At 34.7% G+C, this 22,824-nt stretch overlaps 1 protein-coding gene across 6 annotated transcripts in view; it reads left to right on the forward strand.

The window, feature by feature from the left end:
- Positions 1-22,824, forward strand: part of CNOT2 (CCR4-NOT transcription complex subunit 2) — a 104,901-nt gene that overhangs the window by 36,481 nt on the left and 45,596 nt on the right. The window contains exon 2 of one of the 6 annotated variants that reach the window (XM_010986395.3): positions 15,170-15,227. The exons of the other annotated variants lie outside the window; for them this stretch is intronic. Coding sequence (XP_010984697.1) covers positions 15,207-15,227 — 21 coding nt within the window. The 5' untranslated portion in view covers positions 15,170-15,206. The remainder of the gene's footprint in view (positions 1-15,169; positions 15,228-22,824) is intronic. 6 annotated transcript variants of the gene reach the window in all.

A 22,824-nucleotide genomic window follows, 5' to 3' on the forward strand; every position in this document is an offset into this window, starting at 1 on the left:
CCTTCTCTCTTTTGTTCTTACTTAGTGATAATTAATGCATGTTGAAATATTCTTGAAAACAGTTGTTTAAATTTCCATTGTAAAGTTATTTTTGAAAGCCTCTTCTGAAAAGTACATGTATAGGAATGTAATTTCATATCTAATAATTTTTAACTATAATAAGAACATACGGGAAATTCAAAGGAATATGCGATAAATTACTAGTACTTGCATTGGTAGCACTAAGAGTGTATATCCTGAGATGAAATGACTTGGATTTTTAAAAATTCCATTTTGGAGGAATTTTATTTGTTTTTCATGGATAAAATAGGATTTCTTTGTATCTGTGTTTATACTCATTTTAATTTATCTTTGAGGCCTTTTATTTTTGGAGGGCACTTGATGTCTTACAGTGATATTTAAGCATTCTGATAATATGCTAATCCAGAATTTAGTATATTTCTCCAATTCTCATTTTGTTGTGGACTTAATTAAAGACTTAGAAATTTAGTTTCAGAAGGTCCATTCCCTCAGCTTTCTGCTAAAAGCTAGTGACTTTTAAATGGGTGTTCGTTGAAGTATTCATTTTTATATTGGAAACTACTTTGTGTGTTTCAGTTTTTACTACAAATTTAAGCCCGATTAAGGTTTTTGAGTTTGAATAGAGTAGTTGAAGTTTATTTGCATAGACAGATGGGTATATTAGTTCAGGCAAGATAATTTAATTAAGTAAATGCTTCGTAGTTTATTTTTGGGGGCAGGATTGTCAAGCTTTTTCCAAGGAAATGTAACTCTGATTTTTGGCTAGAATTTTATCTTCCTCTAATTTATACTAATTTACTTTAGCTATGAGCATGCAGAATCTAACCATATTTATTACCAGTTTAACTCATCAGTGCCTTCTTCCCCTCCCTTATATAATAAAGACAAGCTCCTAAACATTACATATAATCGTTCCACTTTCTGAATCCACATGCTTTTATTTCTGTTGTCTCCTGTTTTCCTATAGTGAGTTTTTCCATTTAGTAATACAAAAATGCTTTTAAATCTCCCTGCTATGCACTTTTACACTTTTAAGCTTTACTTGTTTTGGTTTCTCTTAATGCCTCACCTTTCTTCACATGATTCAAGAATTAGGTATCAATACTTTCGGAAGCCATTCCATGATGGGCTTCAGCATTCCTTTTCCTTGCTTTCATAGCCTTTGTACATACTTCTAGTTTAGTGTGTACCGTGATACACTGTAGTTACCTGTTTATTTTTCCTTGTCTTGCTGTGGACCTGTGCTGTCCACTGCTATAGGCACTAGCCACAAGTGGTATTTAAATTTATTCAAGTAAAATAAAATAATTTAATTTCTCAGTCACATTATCCACATTTCAAATGCTCAGTAGTTACATGCTGCCAATGGTGACCATTATCGAACAGTGCAGGTGTAGAACTTTCCATCATTGCAGAAAGTTGTGTTGGACAGTGCCATTGTATGTTACAAGCATCTTGAAAACTGGAGCCATATTTATTTAGGTACTGCCTGTTCCTAGCATGGTTTTAGTTACATAATAGCTGTTCAAATGCATGTTGTTTTAATAAAATTAAATGAAACAATGAAAGAAGTGAAAGGAAGACATTGCAAAGTGTGCTATGGGAAATCCTACTGATATTTCCAAGATTTTTAGGTGTTACTCTGAGTGGAACTTTTAAAAAGTTAGAAATTAAACTTGAGGTCATTGGTCACATCATATGCTGGCTACTTCAGTATATGTGTGATGCATCCCATTCTGTATGTTCCTTAGGAATACCTCATTATCTGAAACACCACGTGAACTTTGTGGAATGTAGAGTGTCAGGGAATGACGGCAGTGATTGTATTGCTGTTTCCTCCTCTCTCCCCCTGCTGTGAAATATTTTATTGCCTTTTTATTTTTCAAATAGGAGATATAGAATGTCAAAGTTTACCTGCACAATTTTAATCTTAACAGTTTAGGGTATATCTTTTCAGATCTTTTCTAGTGATGATATAGGTACAGATATGATTTGTTGTCTTTGTTTTTAACAAGCATCCATTTTTCTGCAGTTTGCTTATAGTACTTAATGGAAATGCTTCCATGGCCCAACCCTTCCAGTGCCTCCTTCCCCAGAAGTACTCACTAGTTTGAATTTTGTGTTTCATTCTTTTTGTTTTTATATTTTTACTACATACACATTTTAATATGTGAAGATAAAGGTACATCTTTATGTATTGTGTGGCAGGTTTTTAAAAAATGGTACCCTATATTCTATTATTTTAAATAGGAAAAATGTAATGAATTTTCAGCCCACCCAAAATTAAACAATTTCACAGATATTGCTAAAACACTCAACACCTATCTGACAATTTAAATAGTTCAGATATCGGACAATTCTGCATAATGTAAAGCATTTAAAACACAAGTTACCTAATTATTTAACAATTAATGATGCACATACAAATGCATCTGGTAGGTGTGTTTCCATTCGGTATGCAAGAGTGTTATACAATACTGTATAGAAATTAATTTTTTTCTTTTTACACTGCAAAAAAATTAAATAAGCGATGAATTACTCCATTTCTTTTATTATGTTATACATTATTGAAAATTTTTATCTTTCTGCTGTTAACAATGCGTCTTATAACTGATGGTATCTTAGTCATAATTGTAACCTAGTAGCTTACAACTTTCTTTTGATACCTTCCAGTATCATTGAAAACAGCACCACCATCAAAGTATTTTAGAATCTGATATATTAAAGTATGTTACAGATACATAGTATAAGGAACACTTAAAATGAAAAAGAATTTTTGAAAAATGAATACTTAGCAATTCAGGAGTTCTCAGAATGGGTCTAGTACCTAGATTAGAAAGATGGAGGCCTTAGTTTTTGTCACTGTTTGGCGTTGGGTTTAAGGTTAACAAGAGTGAGCTGAGGAAGGCATTCATTCAAAAATAAGTACCTGAAACCAATGAGCTGGTTCACAGTTGGTTGCTCTTCAAACTCTTGCAAACATAGCTGTAGTGAAGCACGGGGATTAAAAAAACTCAAATTGGATACTGTTAAGTTCCCTTCTCTTGCAGTTCCTGCTACAATGAGGTCACTTTTTATAACTGCACTTTAATGTGATGCTTCTGCTCATGTCATGATCATATTATCAGCAGCAAAATTTATTTTGACTCTGACCTAAATATTTGTTTAAAATAAATTTTGACATTTATTGTCATTCATGGCTCCTCTTTTTCTTCTTCCTCTGACCAACAAAAAACATCAAGTTAAATGACTTCCCAGGTTCCTTGCTGGCTGGCTAATTATTACATGATGCTAACAATAGTAGTCTTTCTTTGAATGCATTATATGTGCTGATACCTTTTTCCCTCGTTTTCTGAAATTATCAAATGAGGTGACATTTATTTTCCAAAAAGCAGGTTTCACTAAGATACATGGTTTTATGGCCCCTTTGTGTCTTGGTTTTTGTTTTTTCCAGTGTCCCTGGGCCAACAGAAATGCTAACTGTTCTGTTAGATTAAGTAATTAAGTCTAAACCACTTATGCAGTTCAGATGGTATCTGACAGATAGTGCCATGTGTTCCAAAGACGATTTAAAATATCTGGCAGCACCCCTGTGTTTTCACTGTGGTGCTCCTTTGGGAACTTAGGCTCTAGGCTTTTACACATGAAATACTGTGTTCTCCTTCAGGAATGTATTTTATATTTAAGCAGTTTGCCCCAGTCATGAGTATGTAATGTGTTCATCATTAAATAGAAAGTTAAAACACTAATGCACATATTTCTATCAATCAGATAATAAATAGAAGCAAAGTTATCTTTTAAAATATAATTTTAACCCTTACTTAGATTTTGGGATGATTGCACTGATGGTGGCAGCTTAGGTGTTTTTTGTTGTTGTTGTTTTTCAAATCTTTCTGATTTCCCCCATAAAAGTAGAACAGCTGGATAGCAAAACCAGAACCCATATTTGTAATGGAAACTAGTAATGAGATATCCTCATGAAGCCTAAAATGTAAGCAGGTGAGAACTAACAAAATCCTAAATTTATCCGTTTTTGTGCATAAGAAAGTACAGAGAAACTTTGGGACGTCCGGACCTTAGAGTAGAAGCACCTCAAAGTGGTGAAGAGCCAGTTTGAAAGTGATAAGTGTTATTACCCAATTTGAAATTGGGGAGGTTTTGTCCACTTTATTAGATTACTGTAAGGGACCTGTGGTGAGGTCTAAAGTGACTTGAACAGCCTAGCTCTGTGAACTCTCAAGACTGACCCACCAGTGCTCCCTTCCAGGACCCTGTTGAGAAGTTTCTGGGAGTAGAATCAAAATTGAACAGGATAGGGACAACAGAGACAGAGGAAAGAGGACTAGATAAAAGTGGGAGGGGGGAAAAGAACCAAGAAAACCTCAGAAAACATGCCATTGTACTTGTAAAGACTGCATGAAAACACTAAAGAGAGAGTTTTATGAAGTTAGAGAAGTTTTCTGAACCACGCCATAGTCTCAAATTTTACAAAAATTAAATTCACAAAAGGTCTTCCAGGAATATGTTTAGATGTGTTTGTACTAATTTTGAGTCTCATCAACAGTGTTCATATTGATTTGACATTTGATAATGTCAAATTTTTAATTTTTCTTATTTACTGAGGTTGTGTTTAAGAGATATTTTCCTATTGAAATTAAGTAAATGAAGATATTCTCTTATCTTTTTAAAGATTTAATATTTTGTCTTTCATATTTAAATCCATTTGAAATTGATCCTTATATGTGGTGTGAGTTAGGAATCCAATTTCTTTTCCTTGGCATAGAAATAATTATATTAGCATCATGTATTGATTTGTTCTGCCTTCCTCAGCTAATCAGCAGTGCTCTGTTGTGTATCAGTTTCTTTTTAATTCATGGGTTTGTTTCTTATGTCTTTATTTTGTTACTTTGATTGTGTCTGTGCCTGGACCAGTATCACATTTTCTTACCTACTATGGCTTTGTGTTAATCTTCATGTCTGTCTGTCCACGCTGGTCTTTATGAATGTCTTGACTCTCTTGGCCTTTCGTTCAATGGCAAATTTAGAATACTAAGAAAGTATTGTGTTTTTAAGTGAAACTTTATTGACTTCATTTCTTTGTGGGGAAAAATTGATACTCTTCCTTGACTTCATACACTGAGGTCTTCTGTATTTTCTCTCAATAAAGTTTTATTATCATTTTTTTAAGTAATAGACTTACTTAGAAATCTTTAGTCAGAGTTATACATAAGTACTTCTTGTTGCCTTTTTTGGCAAATTGTATTTTTAAAATTATATTTGATAGCTATTACCATTATATTGACATACAATGGACTTTTTTAATTGAAGTCCAGTCAGTTACAGTGTATCAATTTCTGGTGTGCATCAGTGTCCCAGCCAATGCATATACATGCATATATTCGTTTTCATATTCTTTTTCATTTAAGGTTATTATAAGATTGTGAGTATAGTTCCCTGTGCTATACAAAAGAAACTTTTATATATATATAAATATTTTTTATATATAAGACTTTTATATATATATATAGTGGCTAACATTTGCATATCTCAAACTCTGAAATTTATCCCTTCCCACCCCCTTTCCCCTAGTAACCATAAGATTGTTTACTATGTCTGCAAGTCTGTTTTGTAGATGAGTTCATTGGTGTCCTCTTTTATTCCTTTCCTTTTTTTTTTTAGATTCCACATATGAATGACATCATATGGTATTTTTCTTTCTCTTTCTGGCTTACTTGACTTAGAATGACAATCTCTAGGTCCATCCATGTTGTTGCAAATGGCATTTTATTCTTTTTTATGGCTGAGTAGTATTCCATTGTATAAATACACCACAATTTCTTTATCCAGTCATCTGTTGATGGACATTTAGGTTGTTTCCATGTCTTGGCTATTGTATATAGTGCTGCTGTGAACATTAGGGTGCATGTATCTTTTTGAATTAGAGTTCCCCCAGGATATATGTCCAGGAATGGAATTGCTGGATCATATGGTAAGTCTATTTTTAGTTTTTTGAGGGCTCTCCATACTGTTTTTGACAATGGCTGCACCAAACAACATTCCCACCAACAATGTAGGAGGGTTCCCTTTTCTCCAAACCCTCTCCAGCATTTATCATTTGGGGACTTTTGAATGATGGCCATTCCGACTGGTATGAGGTGATATCTCATTGTAGTTTTGAGTTGCATTCCTCTGATAATTAGCAGTACTGAGTATTTTTCATGTGCCTATTGGCCATTTGTGTGTATTCATTGTAGAATTGCTTGTTTAGGTCCTTTGCCCATTTTTGGGTTGGTTTTTTTTTTTTTTTTTTTTTTATAAGTCGTATGAGTGACATACAGTTGACTTTTAAAATTGATTATTGTATCCATTGATATTACTAAATTTTTACTCTTAATTTATTTGTAGGTTCTTTGTGGGAGGAGGGTTTCTTGTAAATAAATACATCATCTGGAATGTACAGTTTTGTTCTTTATAATTTTTATAACTTGCATTTCTTTTCTGAACTCACTAGTATTCCTCGTGCTATGTTGAATAGAAGTGTTAATCATAAAAATCTTCCTCTCATTAGTTATCTTACCAGCTTTAAGTTGTCACCAGTAAATATGACATTTGATAGAGGATATTCTTTTTGTAGATATACTTTATCGGGAGTAAGAAATTATTCATAATGCTACCTTCTTAAATATTTTTTTCCCCTTTAACACCTTTTTCATCCTTAATGTTGTTTTCTGTGTGCCTTTTCTTCCTGTCAGCCTTGCTAGAGATTTGTCAGTTTTACTAGGAATCAACTTGAGCTTGATTCACTTATTTTTTAAATTTATTTTTTCTTTTATATTCATCAGTTTATACTGTTTGTTTAGTTCCTTTTACTTCTTAGGATTTGTTCACTGTTCTTTAATCTTAAGTGTTTTTACTATTCCAAACTTAGGAGGTTTTTCTAGTTATCGTTCTATTGCTGATTTCTCATATATTGCACTGTAGCTGGAGAATGTGGTTAGTAAAATACAAATTATTTTTTAATGTGCTTGAACAAAATGCATATTGACCAGTTAGCGGATGTATTGCTCTGTTTCTCTCCATTAGATCAAGTTTGTTCTCTGTATCTTCTGTACCCACATACTTATCATTCGTATTCACATTTTTACCATTATTTATTCCTTTGTTTAGATTTTGACCCCCATGTATTCTTTTTTTTAAATCATTTTATACATTCTTATGTTTAGTATGTGATAAATCCAGCAATTGGAAGTTGCCATATATTATTCTAATGCCTTTTGTTTCTACTGGTTCTCACTTATGGTACCCTGTTTTCTTGTATGTGTGTGTTAACAACTTTATGCTTCTTAGAAATCGATGGCACTTCTTTGAGGATTATTAGATGGAAAGACACTTTTCCCAAGGGGATTTGCATTTGATTTTGCCAGTGCCTGAGACACTACCATTCTAGGCCCAATTAAAAAATCAAATGTTGTTTTGAGGTTGTAGTTCACACAGGTAATGTGAATTTGAGCTGGTTTATGACTGTAGATTCTCAGAAGAGATTTCCTTCACCTCTTTCTACCTAGCGTCAAATTCAAGACCATCAAGAATTTTTTATGCCTTCTTCACTACGGGGTCATTAAAATTACGATGTACCCTTTTAAGGACCTGCTGTATGAGAACGTCTTTTAATAGATTTCTGCTTTGGGCAAATTCCTCTTTGGGGATGTAAGCATTTTGTTTTGGCCTGCTGGATTTCCCTCCTTCCCCACCTTCCAGTCTCAGCAATTCATTTAAAAATCAAAATATAATCTCTGTGTTAGTTCACTGATTTTTTTTGTTCACACTGCATAGCCAAGAATAATGCCTGGCATATGCTAAATATATATTCGTTGCCTGGCTGAATCAGTATTTCATTGAACATTTTTAGTTGGTTTTGAGTGGAGCATTTTTTTTTAATAGTCTGCCATACTACCAGAAACATGTATCGTTATTATTCTCTAGGCTCAGTAGAAATTTCATTTCTTAAGAGAAGCACTTCCTTCTTAGATTTCTGTTAAATATTCTAATTGTTCATTGTAATTTGGTGGCGAGGGGAGGGTTAGTGTTATTTCTACTTTTTATTATTACCAGTAGTTGAAGATGTTTGATGACTCTTTTTTATCCCAGTCTTTCTTTTCTTTTTCCATTCCTTTTATTCCTTTCCTTCCTTCACTTCCTTATCTTTTTCCTTCTTTCTCTTCTTTCTTTATAGTATCATAGTATCATTTTCTTTCTGCCTGAAAGACTTTAAAAATGTTTTAAAGCTTTTTAAATTAGTGCAACATAGATAAAATTATTTAGTTATTGCATTTTTATTTAAGAATTTTACATGTGCTTTCTTCCACTGCCTATCAATTTACCTTATTAGATCCTCTGAAGTTGAAGTCATGGTCTTCAGCATAGCCTCTTTAAAAAGAACTGCTTACCTCACAATTGTCATGTCAGTCAGTGCACAATTCTTCTAGTTTGATAAGGCTTCTTAGATTTCCACTTGATCTCCACTTGAATATGGACATACTGATGACATAGTTTTAAAAAAAACTCCTTACCTATTACAGTCTTTGGGATCCAGTTTTTTCAAGCAGTTTACTTTAGGGTCACTTTTAGGGTCAGAGTAGATGGAGCTACCTGGTTCTCAATTTCACACACCCTCTAAACAAAAAGTTCAACTGTACTGTCACATTCTAGAATAGTACAGATCTTTGGGATATACTAATACCTGAAATTTAAAAATTTGACCATTAGATCTTTTATACTTTCAGTAGCATCTCTGTCTTAGACAGAAATCTAACAAATAGTTCTGTGAGTAAAGCAAAACACGTGTTTATTCTATGAGGAGTTTCCAATGATGTCGTTCTGCAGAAAAGCTCCATCGGGATAACTTTGACCAAAAATTTTTTTTGTAATACGTTCTGATAGTGATGAATTCTTTTAGATTTTGGATGTCTGAAAAAGTATTTCAAAAAAGTCTTCTGAAAAAGTCTTTTATTTTTGATAAAGATTTTTGCTGGATATGGAATTCAGAATTGACAGATTTTTGTTTTTAGTGCTTTGAAGATTTTGCTCCCCTAGACCATTTCCAGTAAAAGGTCTGCTGTCATTCTATCTTTAGTCCTTTTTACATAATGTAACTTTTTCTCTCTGGCTACTATAAATTTTTTAAAAAAAATTTTATTGAGGTATAGTTGATGTACAATATTAATATGTTTCAGGTGTACAACATAGTGATTCACAGTTTTTATGGGTTATACCTCATTTATAGTTACATAAAATATTGGCTATATTCTCTGTGTTGTAGAATATATCCTTGTAATCTATTTATTTTATACGTAATTGTTTGTACCTCTTAACCATCCACCCCATCTTGCTCCTCCCCCCTTCTCCTGCCCCTCCTCTTTTCTCTCTCCCCCTCCTCCCTTCTCTCTCCCCGCTGGTAATGACTGGTTTGTTCTCTGTGAGTCTGTTCTTTTTTTGGTTATATTCACTAACTATATTCATTTTTGTTTGCTTTTTAGATTCCACATAATAAGTGTACTATTAACATTATTTGGTCATTGGTTTTACACATTTTTGGTTTTACACATGATGTATCTTGGTATAGTTTTCTTTTTCTCTCTTGTGCTTGAGATTTATTGAGCTTATTGAATTTGTGTGTGTTTAAGTTTTTTTTGAAATCCTATTGGAATTTTCTGTACATTATTTCTGTAAATGTTCTTTTGTTTTTGTTTTTGTTTTTGTTTTTGTTTACTCTGTTCTCGTTCTGTCTTGGGGACTACAATCACATATTTGGTTACCAGAAGTTATCCCTCAGCTTACTGGTACTCTCTTCATTTTTTAAAAACTTTTTGATCTCCATGTAGTTAGAATAATTTATAGCTGTGTTTTTAAGTTCACCAGTCTTTCCTTCATCATGTCAATTATTCTTCCCTTTACATACAAAACATATTTATAATAACAATTTTATAATATCATTGTCTTTTCTATCGTCTGCATCATTTTTTTGGATCTGTTTCTATTGATTATTAGTTCCCCATTATGTGTTTTATTTTACTGCTTCTTTGCATGGCTGCAAACTTTTGCTTGGATGCCAGTCCTTGGAATTTTTACCTATTCAGTGCTATACTTTTTGTTGTTGTTGTTGTATTTCTGTCAGTATTCTTGAGCTTTCTTGGAGACACGGTTAAATTACTTAGAAGCTGTTGGAGCTCTTTGAGACTCTCCTCCCCGCCTTTTTTTAATTGTAAGTTTGTTACAAGGAACCACAGCAGCCTTTAGTCTAAGGTTAATTTTTCCCAGCCACTAAGGCTGTAATTGTTTGCTTACTCTATCTGATGCCCTGCAAAGTATTGCGTTTTTCTGCTCTGGCCTGGGGAACAGTTGTGTGAGCCCTGGATGTGATTTCTGCTGTCTCTTTTCCCAGTCTCTGGTAGTTTCTTCACATGTGAGTGCTGATCCATACTTAGCTGAAGACTCGCGAGAGACCCTTCCCAGATGTCTAGAACTGGTTCTCTTATAGCTCTATCCTGTGTGGGGCTCAGGCCTTGTCACTCTGGCTGCCTTGGTCCCCGCAGATTCCGTACACTTCTCAGTTCACAGAGATCTCTGACCTCCAGCAGGGCCCCTCCTCCTTGGTTTGCAACCTGGCAACTCCTCCATTTGATAAGCAAGGTCAGCTGTAGAGCTCACATCGGTTCTTCCTCTTCTCTCAGGGATTATTATCTTGTACTGCCTGATGTCCTATGTCTGGAAGCCATTGTTTAATACATTTTGTCTATTTTCAAAGTTGTTTCGGTCAGGTAAGGCAGGAGAGGAGGGAGTTTCTACTCCTCTCTCTTGGCTGGAAGTACAGGTTCTAAGATTTCATTTTAAAAATTATATTTTGGTTGAGAAGATGGGTGAAAAATCATTCCTGATAGAATTAGCTTTTGTGTCAGTGTTCAGTCAAGGTTTGAATACTCCCTGCTGTGTAAGACACTATGTGGTATGCCATACACAGAAATATCAGACCTGTTTTCAGCACCTCAGTTCATTTGCAAAGAAACATCAAACAGTACAAATCACTAAGTCATTTCCAATTCATATATGGAATCATCATAGTTGTGATTCTGTTTTACCTAAAGCAAAAAATTGGACAATTTCCCTTGAATTTCCTAAGGTTCTCTGGAATCTAACAGACCCATAAATAACAGTGGCCATTTATGTTCTCATCAGAAGTAATAACTTTACTAACAACTATTCCTCACTCCAAAAATGTGTGTTCTGTCACAGAGAATAGTATATTACCTGTTCTTTAACCTGACTGAGTAAATTAAAGACATTATAGTACATGTGCTAATGAAAAATAGGATACTTTTTCAAAGGAAAAGAAAAGTAAAGGTCTTTCTTATTTCGGACTAGAAGTGCTAATAAGAGAGACTGCTTGGGACATACGAAATTTTAAACCTGTTCTTTTCTACTGGAATAAAGGCAGTGTAATAAAGCTGAAAGATTCCAAGTAAGGGATTCTGGTTTTGAGACATTATTCTTTACTTTCTGCCTATTATCACTTGGGGCTAGTTAGGTAAAGCCTTTGACACTCTATATTTGAGAGTGAGATCTTTAAAAGATGGTTTGTCTACTTGTAGAAGCATTTTGACTAACAAATACAGCATAGAAGAAATGAAGAAAATAGAAAATTATCTTTAGAACATCATAGTAATAGATGCTGTAGGCAGTACCCTTGGATGAATGCTATAATTAGTGGGTAATTAATTTAAGGACAAACAGGTGTTTGCATGCTCTCAAAGTGCTTCTTTCAAAATATTGTTTTGAAAAGGATTAAATAGTAATTTACAAAGGAGAAAACTGGCATATATACCATCTTAATCAAGATCAAGGTTAATGTCACCTGTAATAGGACATTATCATCACGTGCACTCATATATTAGAATATACCCATCGTGTATGATGTGCTTGAGGACACATCACCCCTGTGGTGATGGGGCTTTTAAAATACATAACCTCAGTCTAGTCATGAGAAAACATCAGACGTACCTAAATTACAGGACGTTCTGCAGTGCAGTTACATTGGTATAACTCATGACATCAGTGCTGTGAAAGACTGAGGTAAAGTCTGAGGTTGCAGAAGACTGAGGAAGCATAAAACTAAGTAAAATGTGGGTCCTGGAACTGAAAAAGGACATTAGTGGAAAATTGGTGAAATCTATGTAAAGTTGTTAGTTAATAGCTAATTTTTCTTAGTTTTGATACTTGTACTAATAAGATGTTACCACAAGGGGAAGATGGAGTATATGGGAACTCTGTCCTGTTTTTGCAGGTCTTCTGTCAGTCTAAAATTATTTCCAAATAAGTTTTTAAGAAGTGATAACAGTGTTTGTGGACAGAGTGTTAACATGTAGTTGAGTTAGCTTTTTCTTTGGGGAGGGCCTCATTCTGATAGTGTGACATTCTTATCTCTGGAGCAGTTCAGTTTTTCCACAATTAGAATCAAGGTCGGGTAGAGAGGTAGTTGTTACATCTGATTGATAGTGTTCTGAAAGCAGGTTAAGGAAAGAAAGCTGAGGATCCCACAGTTCAGAATGTAAGGCTTTACTTTATCTCTCAGTTTTCAAGATACCTCACCCCTCACCTATGCTTTGGTTTTGTTCCAAAATTTGGAGCCTGTCCACTTGGGTTTTCCTGGAGAATGAACCTTTGGTGTCTTATTGGGGTTCCAGGGGCTAGAGAAATATTTTTGATCTAATGAATCTGTAGACCATATCCTTCTGTGCCTCAATTTGAGGTAAAAGTACATCTTACAAAGGTTTTGTTATGATTAAGTGACATTGTAAGTGCTTTGAGCAGTACTTAATTTGGTAAACACTCGGTACATATTAGTGCTTATGTATACCAGGCCCACTGTGTTAGACTGCTCCAGCAGTATGCTGTTCAGCTAACTCCAAGGAGTGCGTTTTCCCATGGACTACAGTGCAACCCAGTGGCTCTAAGTAGTATAATTCTTCCAGTGGGATTTTTTTTTTTTTTGTAGAAAAATAGCATGTGTGTTGTCGCATCATATTAAACTGTTAAGTCTGAAACAACTTTTTAAGAGTAATCTAACTTGAGAAAGAGCTTGGAAAATAGAAAAAACAAATTTTAATCTCCAAATTCTTATCTAATATTTCTCATGGTAGAGCATTCTAATCACTGAAGATGTCTGGTAGTCTATTAGGTATTTTGGAAGTGGTTGTCAATTTCAGTGAAAAAGGCATAAAACAACTTTATTCATATATGTTTCAGAAATACTAAATTTAACATTAATTTTTGACATAATGCCATTACTTTTAACAATAAATGTTGTTGCTCATAAAATTTCCGCACATGCCGTGAGTGCTGCATTGATGGATTACTGTCAGATAACCCTTAGGTAACAGTTTGCATGGAGTAAGTGGAGGACATATTCATGTCATGTGCCTGCTCTGTGCCAGGCACTGTTCCAGATTCTGTGTGAGCAAAGAGACCAAAAAAAATTCTATTCTCATGGAGCTGATGTTTTTAGAGCATAGGAAGACATTAAACAAAATAAAATGCATTGTGTATTATATGTTGATACATGCTATGGAGAAAAAATTAAAGTAGGGAAGGGGATAGAGAGTGCCTAAGGGGTTGGGGTAAAGAATAGTGTACTTTTAAATAGAATAGACAGGGAAGTCCTCACTAGGCTGGCTCAGTACCTGAAGTATGGTGAAGTGAAGCGTAGATACCCAGGGGAAGAGCACTCCTGGAGGGTACAAGAAGTATAAAGGCCTAGAGGCAGGAGTATGCCTCCTGTGTTTGAAGAACAAGAAGGCAAGGGGGCAGTGTGGCAGGAACATTCTAAGAGAAGGAGCAAATGGTAAGAGATTGGAGGTAATGAAGGGTAAGTTCACTAAGGCCTTGGAGGCCAGAGTAATGGTTCAGGAGCATTGTAAATGTGTTTCCAACTTGACCCTCTTTGATTTGTGATGTTCTTTATTCTGAGCATCAAATGGATGAAGTATATAAAGGTATAAATGTAAATATTTAGCACATTACATGGTAGATGCTGAGTGAGTATTTGTTGGATTAATTTATATGGCAAGGTGTTTAGAGGTATTTGAAGTGTCCTGTGTTCCCTTGCTGAAAGACTACTTCTCATTTTTAATTGCTTCATATAACATAATTCAGTATTCTGATATTCCTCTATATTTAGTTTACTGTTTTAAAACATTTGTCACTTTCAATAATATGTTACTGAATATTGTCTTTAAATAACTTAAATGAGAATCTGTGTTTATTAGCCTTAGTCATAATAGTCAGAATCTAGTTTCTTCTGAATCAGTAATTTGCTTTTTATATTATAAAAGAAGGATTCAAATTCTCATAAAACTATAAGTCTCATTTAGTGAAAGTCCTGTATTTAGATTGATTTCCGTAAAAGTGTTTTTTTATCATCTAGTTTGATTAAAGTTGTTTTAATTGAGAGGTCCTTCTTTGCTTTTATCAAAGTGGAACACTTTTAAGAAATTAGATTTTTCCCAAGGCATATACGTATACCAAAAGTTACCCCTGGGTATTTAAAAGCTCCCTGGTCCACTTTTAGGAATTTAAATACATCCAGGTAGTCCACCTGTCATTCTGCTGCTTGATGGTGTTAATGTGTATGAGAGCCTTAGATTTCATGTTTAGGAGAGCAAGAAAGTATACAAGGGGCAGATAGGCAGAGTCTAGACACTTTTATGATGGCCAGGTAAGCCCCATCCTTTTCATTTTTTGTGTGCAGGTTTATAGAAAGCTCTGCCTAAGCACCATGCCCCCCACCCCCTTTGTTTTGATTAGTACTTTGACTCAGTCTGAGAGGTGAACCTGGGGTTGGGGAATAATGAAGATGTGAACAGGGAGTCATAATGTTTAAATTGGACGTTCAGATCTTTATAGCATGATTTCCTTATTTTTCAAAGAGCAGAAGAATCCCATCGTTTATCATGTTCTGGTTGGACTCCTTTCTTATCGTTTGCTGGAGTTTGAACTTCAGAGCTATGGTGTCAACCCTGCTGTAGTATCTCAGGGGAGCTCCTAGTGTGGGGCTGGTGCCATGGCTCACCCTCCAACCTTTCCTTCTTCACTTCAGCCTCCAGCTCTGAGCTTTCCAACCCCCAGAATAGCAAATGTTGAAAGAAGTTTCACAGGTAAGTATGTGGTGGGAGAGGCTGGGGAAAAAAATGGTACTGTCATCAGTGTTTTAAGGGTGGATGTTGGGCCATTTTGCCAGTGAGTCATTTTGTTTAAAAATATGATGTTTCTTATCAAATTTTTTTTGATAAAATTACCTCATGAATTGTCAAATGAAGTCCTAGTAATCTAGGAAATAATTCTATTTCTTATTGGTTAGATGTGAAACAGGGGAAACTGAATAAACCATTAATGTTATAATGCAGAAGCGAGTTGTTAGGTTTTTTAAAGAATATGAATTCTCCACAGAGTATAGCAGCACTAGAAAACTCATTTTCAGAAAAGTAGCTAAGAGAAAAACTCAGGGAAAGCAAAAATCCATAGACCTAAAATTTTGCCACATGTAGCTTGGTATCAGAAGGAGGCAAGCTTTTGCTTCCTTCTGCTAGCTTTAGACATACTGTTCTTGCCTTTCCCATAGTTTTAGGCAGGTAGCTATATTTTTAATATTTGCAGAAATGGAAACTTCAAACATCTTTTTCTTTGAAATCTAGGTGGGAAGACTGAAACACTTTTACCCATCTCTAGATTTGAGGTTAACAAAAATAAGTATAGAAGCAGTGAAGGCACAATATCTGGTACAAAGTTCAGCAAACATTTGTTGAGTGGACACGTTCACCAGATTTTATGTGTGTGGAGTGTGTGTGTGTATAAAATGCCAACACTCCTGGCATTTTCTACTTGTCTTCCTTGTCCCCCAAATCATGATCTGACAATACAGAGTTTTTTTTCCTTAATGCATAATAAATACTATCGTTTTAGGCTCTTGCTTCTCAGAAAGCCCTTAACGATTGTTTCTTTAGTTCTCCCTGATCTATCCTGTATAATTCTTATTTACAGTCTTAGACTCTTTTGCACATAGCAAGACATTCAAAATTATACCCAGGAAAAATAAAATTAATGTGGCCTATGATTTATTTAGTTTTTAGTGGAGGTAGTGTGGATTGAACCCAGAGCCATGTTAGGCATGCACTCTACTGCTGCTATACCCATCCCCTAATATGGCCTATGATTGCTAACATTTCTTCAGAGAAATGTTCTTCAGAATTTAAATTTTTTTTTTTTTCTGAAACGAAGAAAGCCAAAAGGATTAAAGAGATTGGGTCACAAGTATTTGGTATTGCAGGTCTCAGAGTAGGTTCTCAAAGTATGGAATCCTCAGCAGTTTCTCTCTCCTTTTCCTCTAAGTTCTAGGGATTTTTAAAATCTATTGGGAGCTGTGTAGAAATCCATATCCCCCAGCACAGCAGACCATACTTCCAGTTTCTTTTGGATTCCCTTCCTCTCTCCTTTATTAAAGAGATCTCATACCCCCACCCCCACCTTTAAGCATTAGTTTAAGATATTCACCCTTATTAAAAAACTTACCTTCATGTTTAGAGGATTTGTTTTATATTCAAAATTTAAGGGTGTTTTTACTGTTATTATTATTCTGCTTGTATTTTATAAATTTATGTTTTAATATTTAAGGTAAAATATTCCTTATTTTAATTTTAGATCCTGTTATGTGAGTTCTCAACTCCAACTTACTGCTTACAAGGCATACTAATTATAGTTGGTTCTTTAGTTGATATATGATTGTGTGCTTTTTTTTATGGTTAGCACTGTTTGAGTTACTAAAGTTTTTATTTTAAGATGATGCACTTTTAAAGCTGGTATGTTGGTGGTTCAAGTTTGAATCTGTATAAGGTATGTTGATACAGGTGACTTCAAGATTTTGGAAAACCACAGAATCTGTTTCTTCAAGTCGAATTGTGCACAACATATTCTCCCTAGGTCAAAGTCAGATGGATAGAGGCATTTATAGGCTTTTTGGTAATACTCTTTAGAGAATTTTAGATTTCGGGGGCACTTGTTAACACATGGTGTGTGTGGTTTTGGGACTATCATCTGAGTAAAGCAGCTTCGGACACCAGCTTCCAGTAGACAGTCTTTGGATCAGGGTTTTCTTCTGTCTCTTTGCACGCCCTCTCCATCTTTTCCTCCAATATGAGCTACCCCATGTTTTTGTTGTGTTTTGTTTTTTGATGAGACCATTTATACAATAGTCCTATAATCCCCGGAAAGGACTCTGTGCCTGCCCTTCGAAATAATGATTGTGGATATGTTCACATAGGCCCCTAGTTTTCTGCTGAATCACATTTCCAACCAGAGTTTCCTGTGCAACTGTTAACTGCCTTTTAAGTATTCATGAAGGCTTTTGTTGCTCATTTATTGCATTCTGCATGTGCTGAAACTGAAATGAATGGCGTTTATTTATTTCCATGATACCAATTTAAGTTGATGAATTTAGGAAATCTCACTTTAAAATTTATCTAAAACTTCACTTTTCTTAGATCCATCCTAAGCAGATTAAAAAACTATTCATTATACATTTATCATATTATAGGTATCAAGCCGTGGTATTCTAGAACTGGTAGGACTTCAAAAGTAGTATTTTTTTTAATACGAGGAAAGATTGTTCCTTTCCTGAAGACTTCCAGATATTAAATTCTTTGTTCTTTGAGAAGCTAGATCTTTTTTCCAGTGTAAGTACCCTTCTCTCCTTTACTTAATCCCATTTCGCTTTTTTAGTGTTTTTCAGGAATGAAGTAAAATTAGGATTATTTATAACAGTTGTGAAGTAGGATTGGTAGCTCAGAAGTCCTATTAACAAAAAACACTGCTAAAACAAAAATTCCTTGGGTTATAAATATTTCTAGGTTGTAGTATATATCATGTTTGATATGTGTATTCTAGTTCCATAGAATTTGGGCAGTATTTCAGTGAGATTTGATCTATCAGCTTTTCCCTCTAAAGGCTATTAATAAAGGTACCAGACTGTCTTCAGATATTATGGCTTCTCATGATTGGTTTCAATTTTGATTGACTACATCTTGTTAAAGGCAGATAAATGTTAATTTCAGTTGGCTGTGATTTTTATTTTATTTTCTGCCTACTTTGTAGACAACAGAGAACTTGTGTGTATATGTATTTGTGTGAATTATTTGCTGATAATGAATATGAAATTGGGAGAGAGAAGTAAGCAAGAAATCAAATTCTGTATTCAACATTCATAGTTAGTAAATTCTCCATTATGGAAATGGGGGTAAAAGAATAGTCTCACACCCCACATCCCACCTGCAGTTGGTGCTCTTTATCCTTTTAATACAGGATGAGTGCAAACTATTGCTAAAGGTGAAAAGTTGTTGGCTGTAGAAAGTCTTTATACTTTAATGTTGTGAAATAGTTGATTTTATGATGGAACACATGTATCATCATGTTAACAGTAAAACTCTTAGCTACTATAGAAATAGAATCCACAAAAACAAGTTGCCATTAGGGCTTTATTCTTGTTTTAACCAGGTCTGTAAATATATCCTACTTGTTTAATGCTACAATGTCTATTTCAGTAGCTTATAATAAATTTAGAGTTTTTATTCCTAATTCCTTCCTTGAATGATTAAATTATATTTACTATTTTGAAAGTAAAAATATTAGTTCACTAGAAATATGGAAACTAATTACTTTTTAATTGGTGTAATAGTGTTCTTTTAAGCATAATTTTATTCTAAAATTAATGTCAATTTCTCTAAAATAGATACACTCAGTCTGGTAGAGACTGGCTTTTATTTCACATACCTCTAGTCAGTTCATTCTCATTCTTCTGCTAAAGAAATCTTTTTGACATGCACAAATATTTCATGTGGTACCCTTTACTTACCATTATTTACTACAAAATTAGCCCTTCCATTTTTTTTCCCCCTTACTGCTTCTCCCATCATGAAGCTTACAGCTTGGGGAGAATAAGCACATTAAACTGTATGTCTGAGAGTCAGTGTACTGCAGTGGTAAAAAGGGGGGGACTCTAGCAGATTGTCTGGGTTCATATTCCATCTCTGTCACTTATCAGGTTTGGAACCTTAGACACATCAGATATATTTCCTTGGGCAAGTTACCCTGCTTCTCTAGTTCTCAGTATTCTCATCTAAAGGTGAGGACTAAATAACTAAATACATGAGGATTACATACATAAATTACGTAGTTATACTAAGTCAATTATGAAGATTATATAAATAAATACGTTTTAAAGCATTTAGAATATATTGCCTGGCATTTAGTACATGGTCAATAAAAGTTATTTCTTATTATTGTATAGTTATAGTTATGATAAGGTATTTTCAATGATTCTTTAAGTCAGGGGTCCTGATTTACTGTGAAAGTTTCAAAGAATGGGAGAAAGTATTCTTAGTAGCGGTGTCAGCACATACAAAGGCCCAGAGGTAGAAAACTTGTGTTTGAGTAACTGAAGTTGTGGCAACAGTTTAGTGGTGGCAGGGTATCTGGGAAGGGAGTTAAGGCCAGATTACATAGGGCCTTATAAGTCTTACTGATTTAGGAGGCTGTTGAGGCATTTCAGTCAGCAGGGCTATGATAATTAAATTTTTATTTTAAAAATTCACTTGGCTGATATAGGAGAGTAGACTTGAGAAGAATGAGAATGGATTAGTTAAGATTTGTTTGAGGGTATTGGAAATGCTTATGCTCAGAAATGACAGAGTTGGAAAGATATGGATGATTTCAATAAATATTTAAAGTTAATCTGATCAGCTTGAGTTTTAATTGTTGAAGATGGCAGGTGTTACAGATGGCATTTTTCAGAGATTATGAATAGGAACAACTGTGAATAACCCAAATTAAGATGAGGCATAAGGTTTGTGTTGGGTTTTGAGCTAATTACTGCGGCAAAATTATGTTCAAGTCATGATCTAAGGAATCTTGGTCTGTATCCTTTAGGTGGATACAGGTGGATAATTTCCCCCTTTAGCTGGGGGAAATTAACAAGAGAGATGAGAGCAGGAGAGTGAGATTCAGCATAGTGGTTATGAATATGACACCATAATAAAATGTTGGTTGATGGAAGTCTTCATCCTGATTTTTGTACCTGATTTTCCTACCCATATCCTTGCCCTCTTGACCTGGTGCTGAAATTTGTCCTACTTTTCCTTACCACCCATCGCTGTCCTTCCAGATGTCCTCCTTGTTGGTTATATTAAAAGTTCTGTGTCCTTTGAGCTTTCTCTCTTCTGAGCACTTAAGTATGCTATTTCTTATGTCAAAGTTTTCTTCATCTCCCACTGACATACTTCTACTTTTTTTTTAAATCAAGGCTTTGTTCAGATATTACTTACTATATAAGATCTTTCAGTCTCTCCCTCAGATAAAGTTAAATATTCCCTTATTTGTGTAGACCTGGGACTGCTACTTACTCATTTTTGTCTTCATTAGCACAATTTTTGGCATAACTGATGGTAAACCCTCAGCATGTTTATTGAAATGTAAAGAGAGATCAGTCAGGAGGCTGAAAAAAAACACTAGTCCAGGGCTTAAACTAAGATGATAATAGGAAGAATGGCAAGAAACAAATGTGAAGGCCACTGTGAAGAAAGGGTGTAGTGTGATGATGTGCAGAATGAAGCAGGAGAAAATAACTTGAAAATCAGTTTTAAATATTACCGATTTAGTTTATTAAAGTGTACTTCTCGGATAGAAGTGTCTAGCAGCACTTTAAAATGTGCTGCTGGAACCTTGAGTTAAGACTGGAGATGGATTTCAAAATCAACCTACATTTGTTAATTATCAGGAAAAGGACCACTCTGCCATGGGATGTGTTCTGTTCCCTGGAAATAGGATTCCATGCCTGGACCAGACTTTGCCAGCTTGTAGACAATAAATGATCTTAGAGTTAAGTTCCTCTCCAGAGGCCTTGCTAAAAGAAATTTGTGAAGATTAAATGATGTCCATCCTGCCTTGGCTGTGATCTGAGTCTGTTTTTCACCTTTTCCTGTTTATCTTTCTATCTTTTCTATCTCTCAACCTAAATTTTGTTTTTGCAGTTTCACTTGTAAAGTGTCCTAGTTTTGTTTCCATGACCATTTAAAAAGCCCCAGTCTTGTGTCTTGTCTCTTCGTTCTGTAGTTACTATTCATCACACTTGGATCAGGGGCCACTTTACTAGTCTTTGAAGTTGTTGGTTAAGAATCTCTCAAGGCTGAAGTTTTGTGAATTCTTCGGTAATTATTCTGATTTATTGCATTTGACTTTGAAATATTGTATGTACATGTTAAAAGTTAGGAATTCACAGCTAGTCCCAATTAAATAATAAAGACATTTACTAGGAACATCCAGCCAACTTAGTGCTTCCATTCTGCTTCTCAGTTTAATTCCTCTCTGTGTTACATTTTGAGGCCAACTCTTTTTTTGGGGGAGGGAGAGAGTTTGTAGGGCTGACAGAATTAGTGTAAGCACACATACACACACTTTCTAATTAGTTCTTAAGAAGTCAATGCAGACATAAAATGCCTTAGTTAAACGTTTTAGATCTGTGTTCATAAAAGCCTTGAGAAATTCTGCTTTTAGTACATACATATTTCATATTTTTTCTTGGTAAAATCTGTTTTTACTTCTCCTTTGTTAAAACATCTGGTATGAGAGTTGAGAGAGAAGGTGGTCAGCTAACAAAGTAGATGTAAGCCTTTTTACATGTTTGCTTGAAAAAAGCTAATAAATCGTATATATCAAATATTTGAACAGATTTTATATGTATGTAAAATGACGTATGATTTTGATTTTAAATTAGTTTTTAAAATTTCTATTTACCAATTGACTTTATGGCATAACTGTGATTTCAGTATATTTCGATTGTGTATTGACGTACCCTCCTTGATAAAAATTGACTTCTAGTTTCCTTTGATTCCTACTTATTCTCTTCTAGGGGGTAGTATGAATACTTTACCCTTTTATATCATTCATCCATCCTTATATTCATTAGTGTCAGCTCTCCCTCAAAATATGTTCTTAAACTGCTTCACCGCTTCTGCCACTACCACTGTAATCTGAGCCACCATCATCTCTCACTAACTTGTTTTTGCTTCCACTCTGTCCCCTCTTTTATCCATTCCTTACAGAGTAGCTACAATCATATCTATATGTATATCTACATGTATACATATATATGTCATATATATATGATTGTATGGCATATATATGTGTGTACACCCACATATATATATACACATATACCTGTGCCAAATTATGTCACTCTTAAACTGCCCCCAAATTCTCTCTTAACTTCTCATTTCACATAAGATAAAGTCCAAAGTCCCCCAGGCCTGCAAGGTGCAACGTGATCTGCTCCCACCAGTATCTCTGACTTGAGTCCCTACCCTCCTCCACTGAACTGATTCTGCTTGAGCCACACCACTGAGGACCTTGCTGTTCCCTTTGCACTGAATGCTCTTTATGCCAGTCTTTGCCTAGCTGGTTCCTTTACTTCTCGGTTTGATTGTTTTCTTCCCAGTTTCACTCTTCCTGGCTATTCTAAAATACTTTTGTACTCAATTCTATCATTCTGATATGGAATAAAGGACACACCCTTTAAAATTAAATAAAGCTAGTTTTTTTTTGAAAAATTTACTGTGTTGTCTTTTTTCTTTCTGACTTTGCCATGGATCAGAGAATTCTTTGTTTGATCCCAGTACCCATCCCTGGAAGTAGGGTTTACTGTTGAAGGTC

The sequence above is a fragment of the Camelus dromedarius genome, chromosome 11 (assembly GCF_036321535.1).
Source record: "Camelus dromedarius isolate mCamDro1 chromosome 11, mCamDro1.pat, whole genome shotgun sequence".
NCBI lineage: Eukaryota > Metazoa > Chordata > Mammalia > Artiodactyla > Camelidae > Camelus > Camelus dromedarius.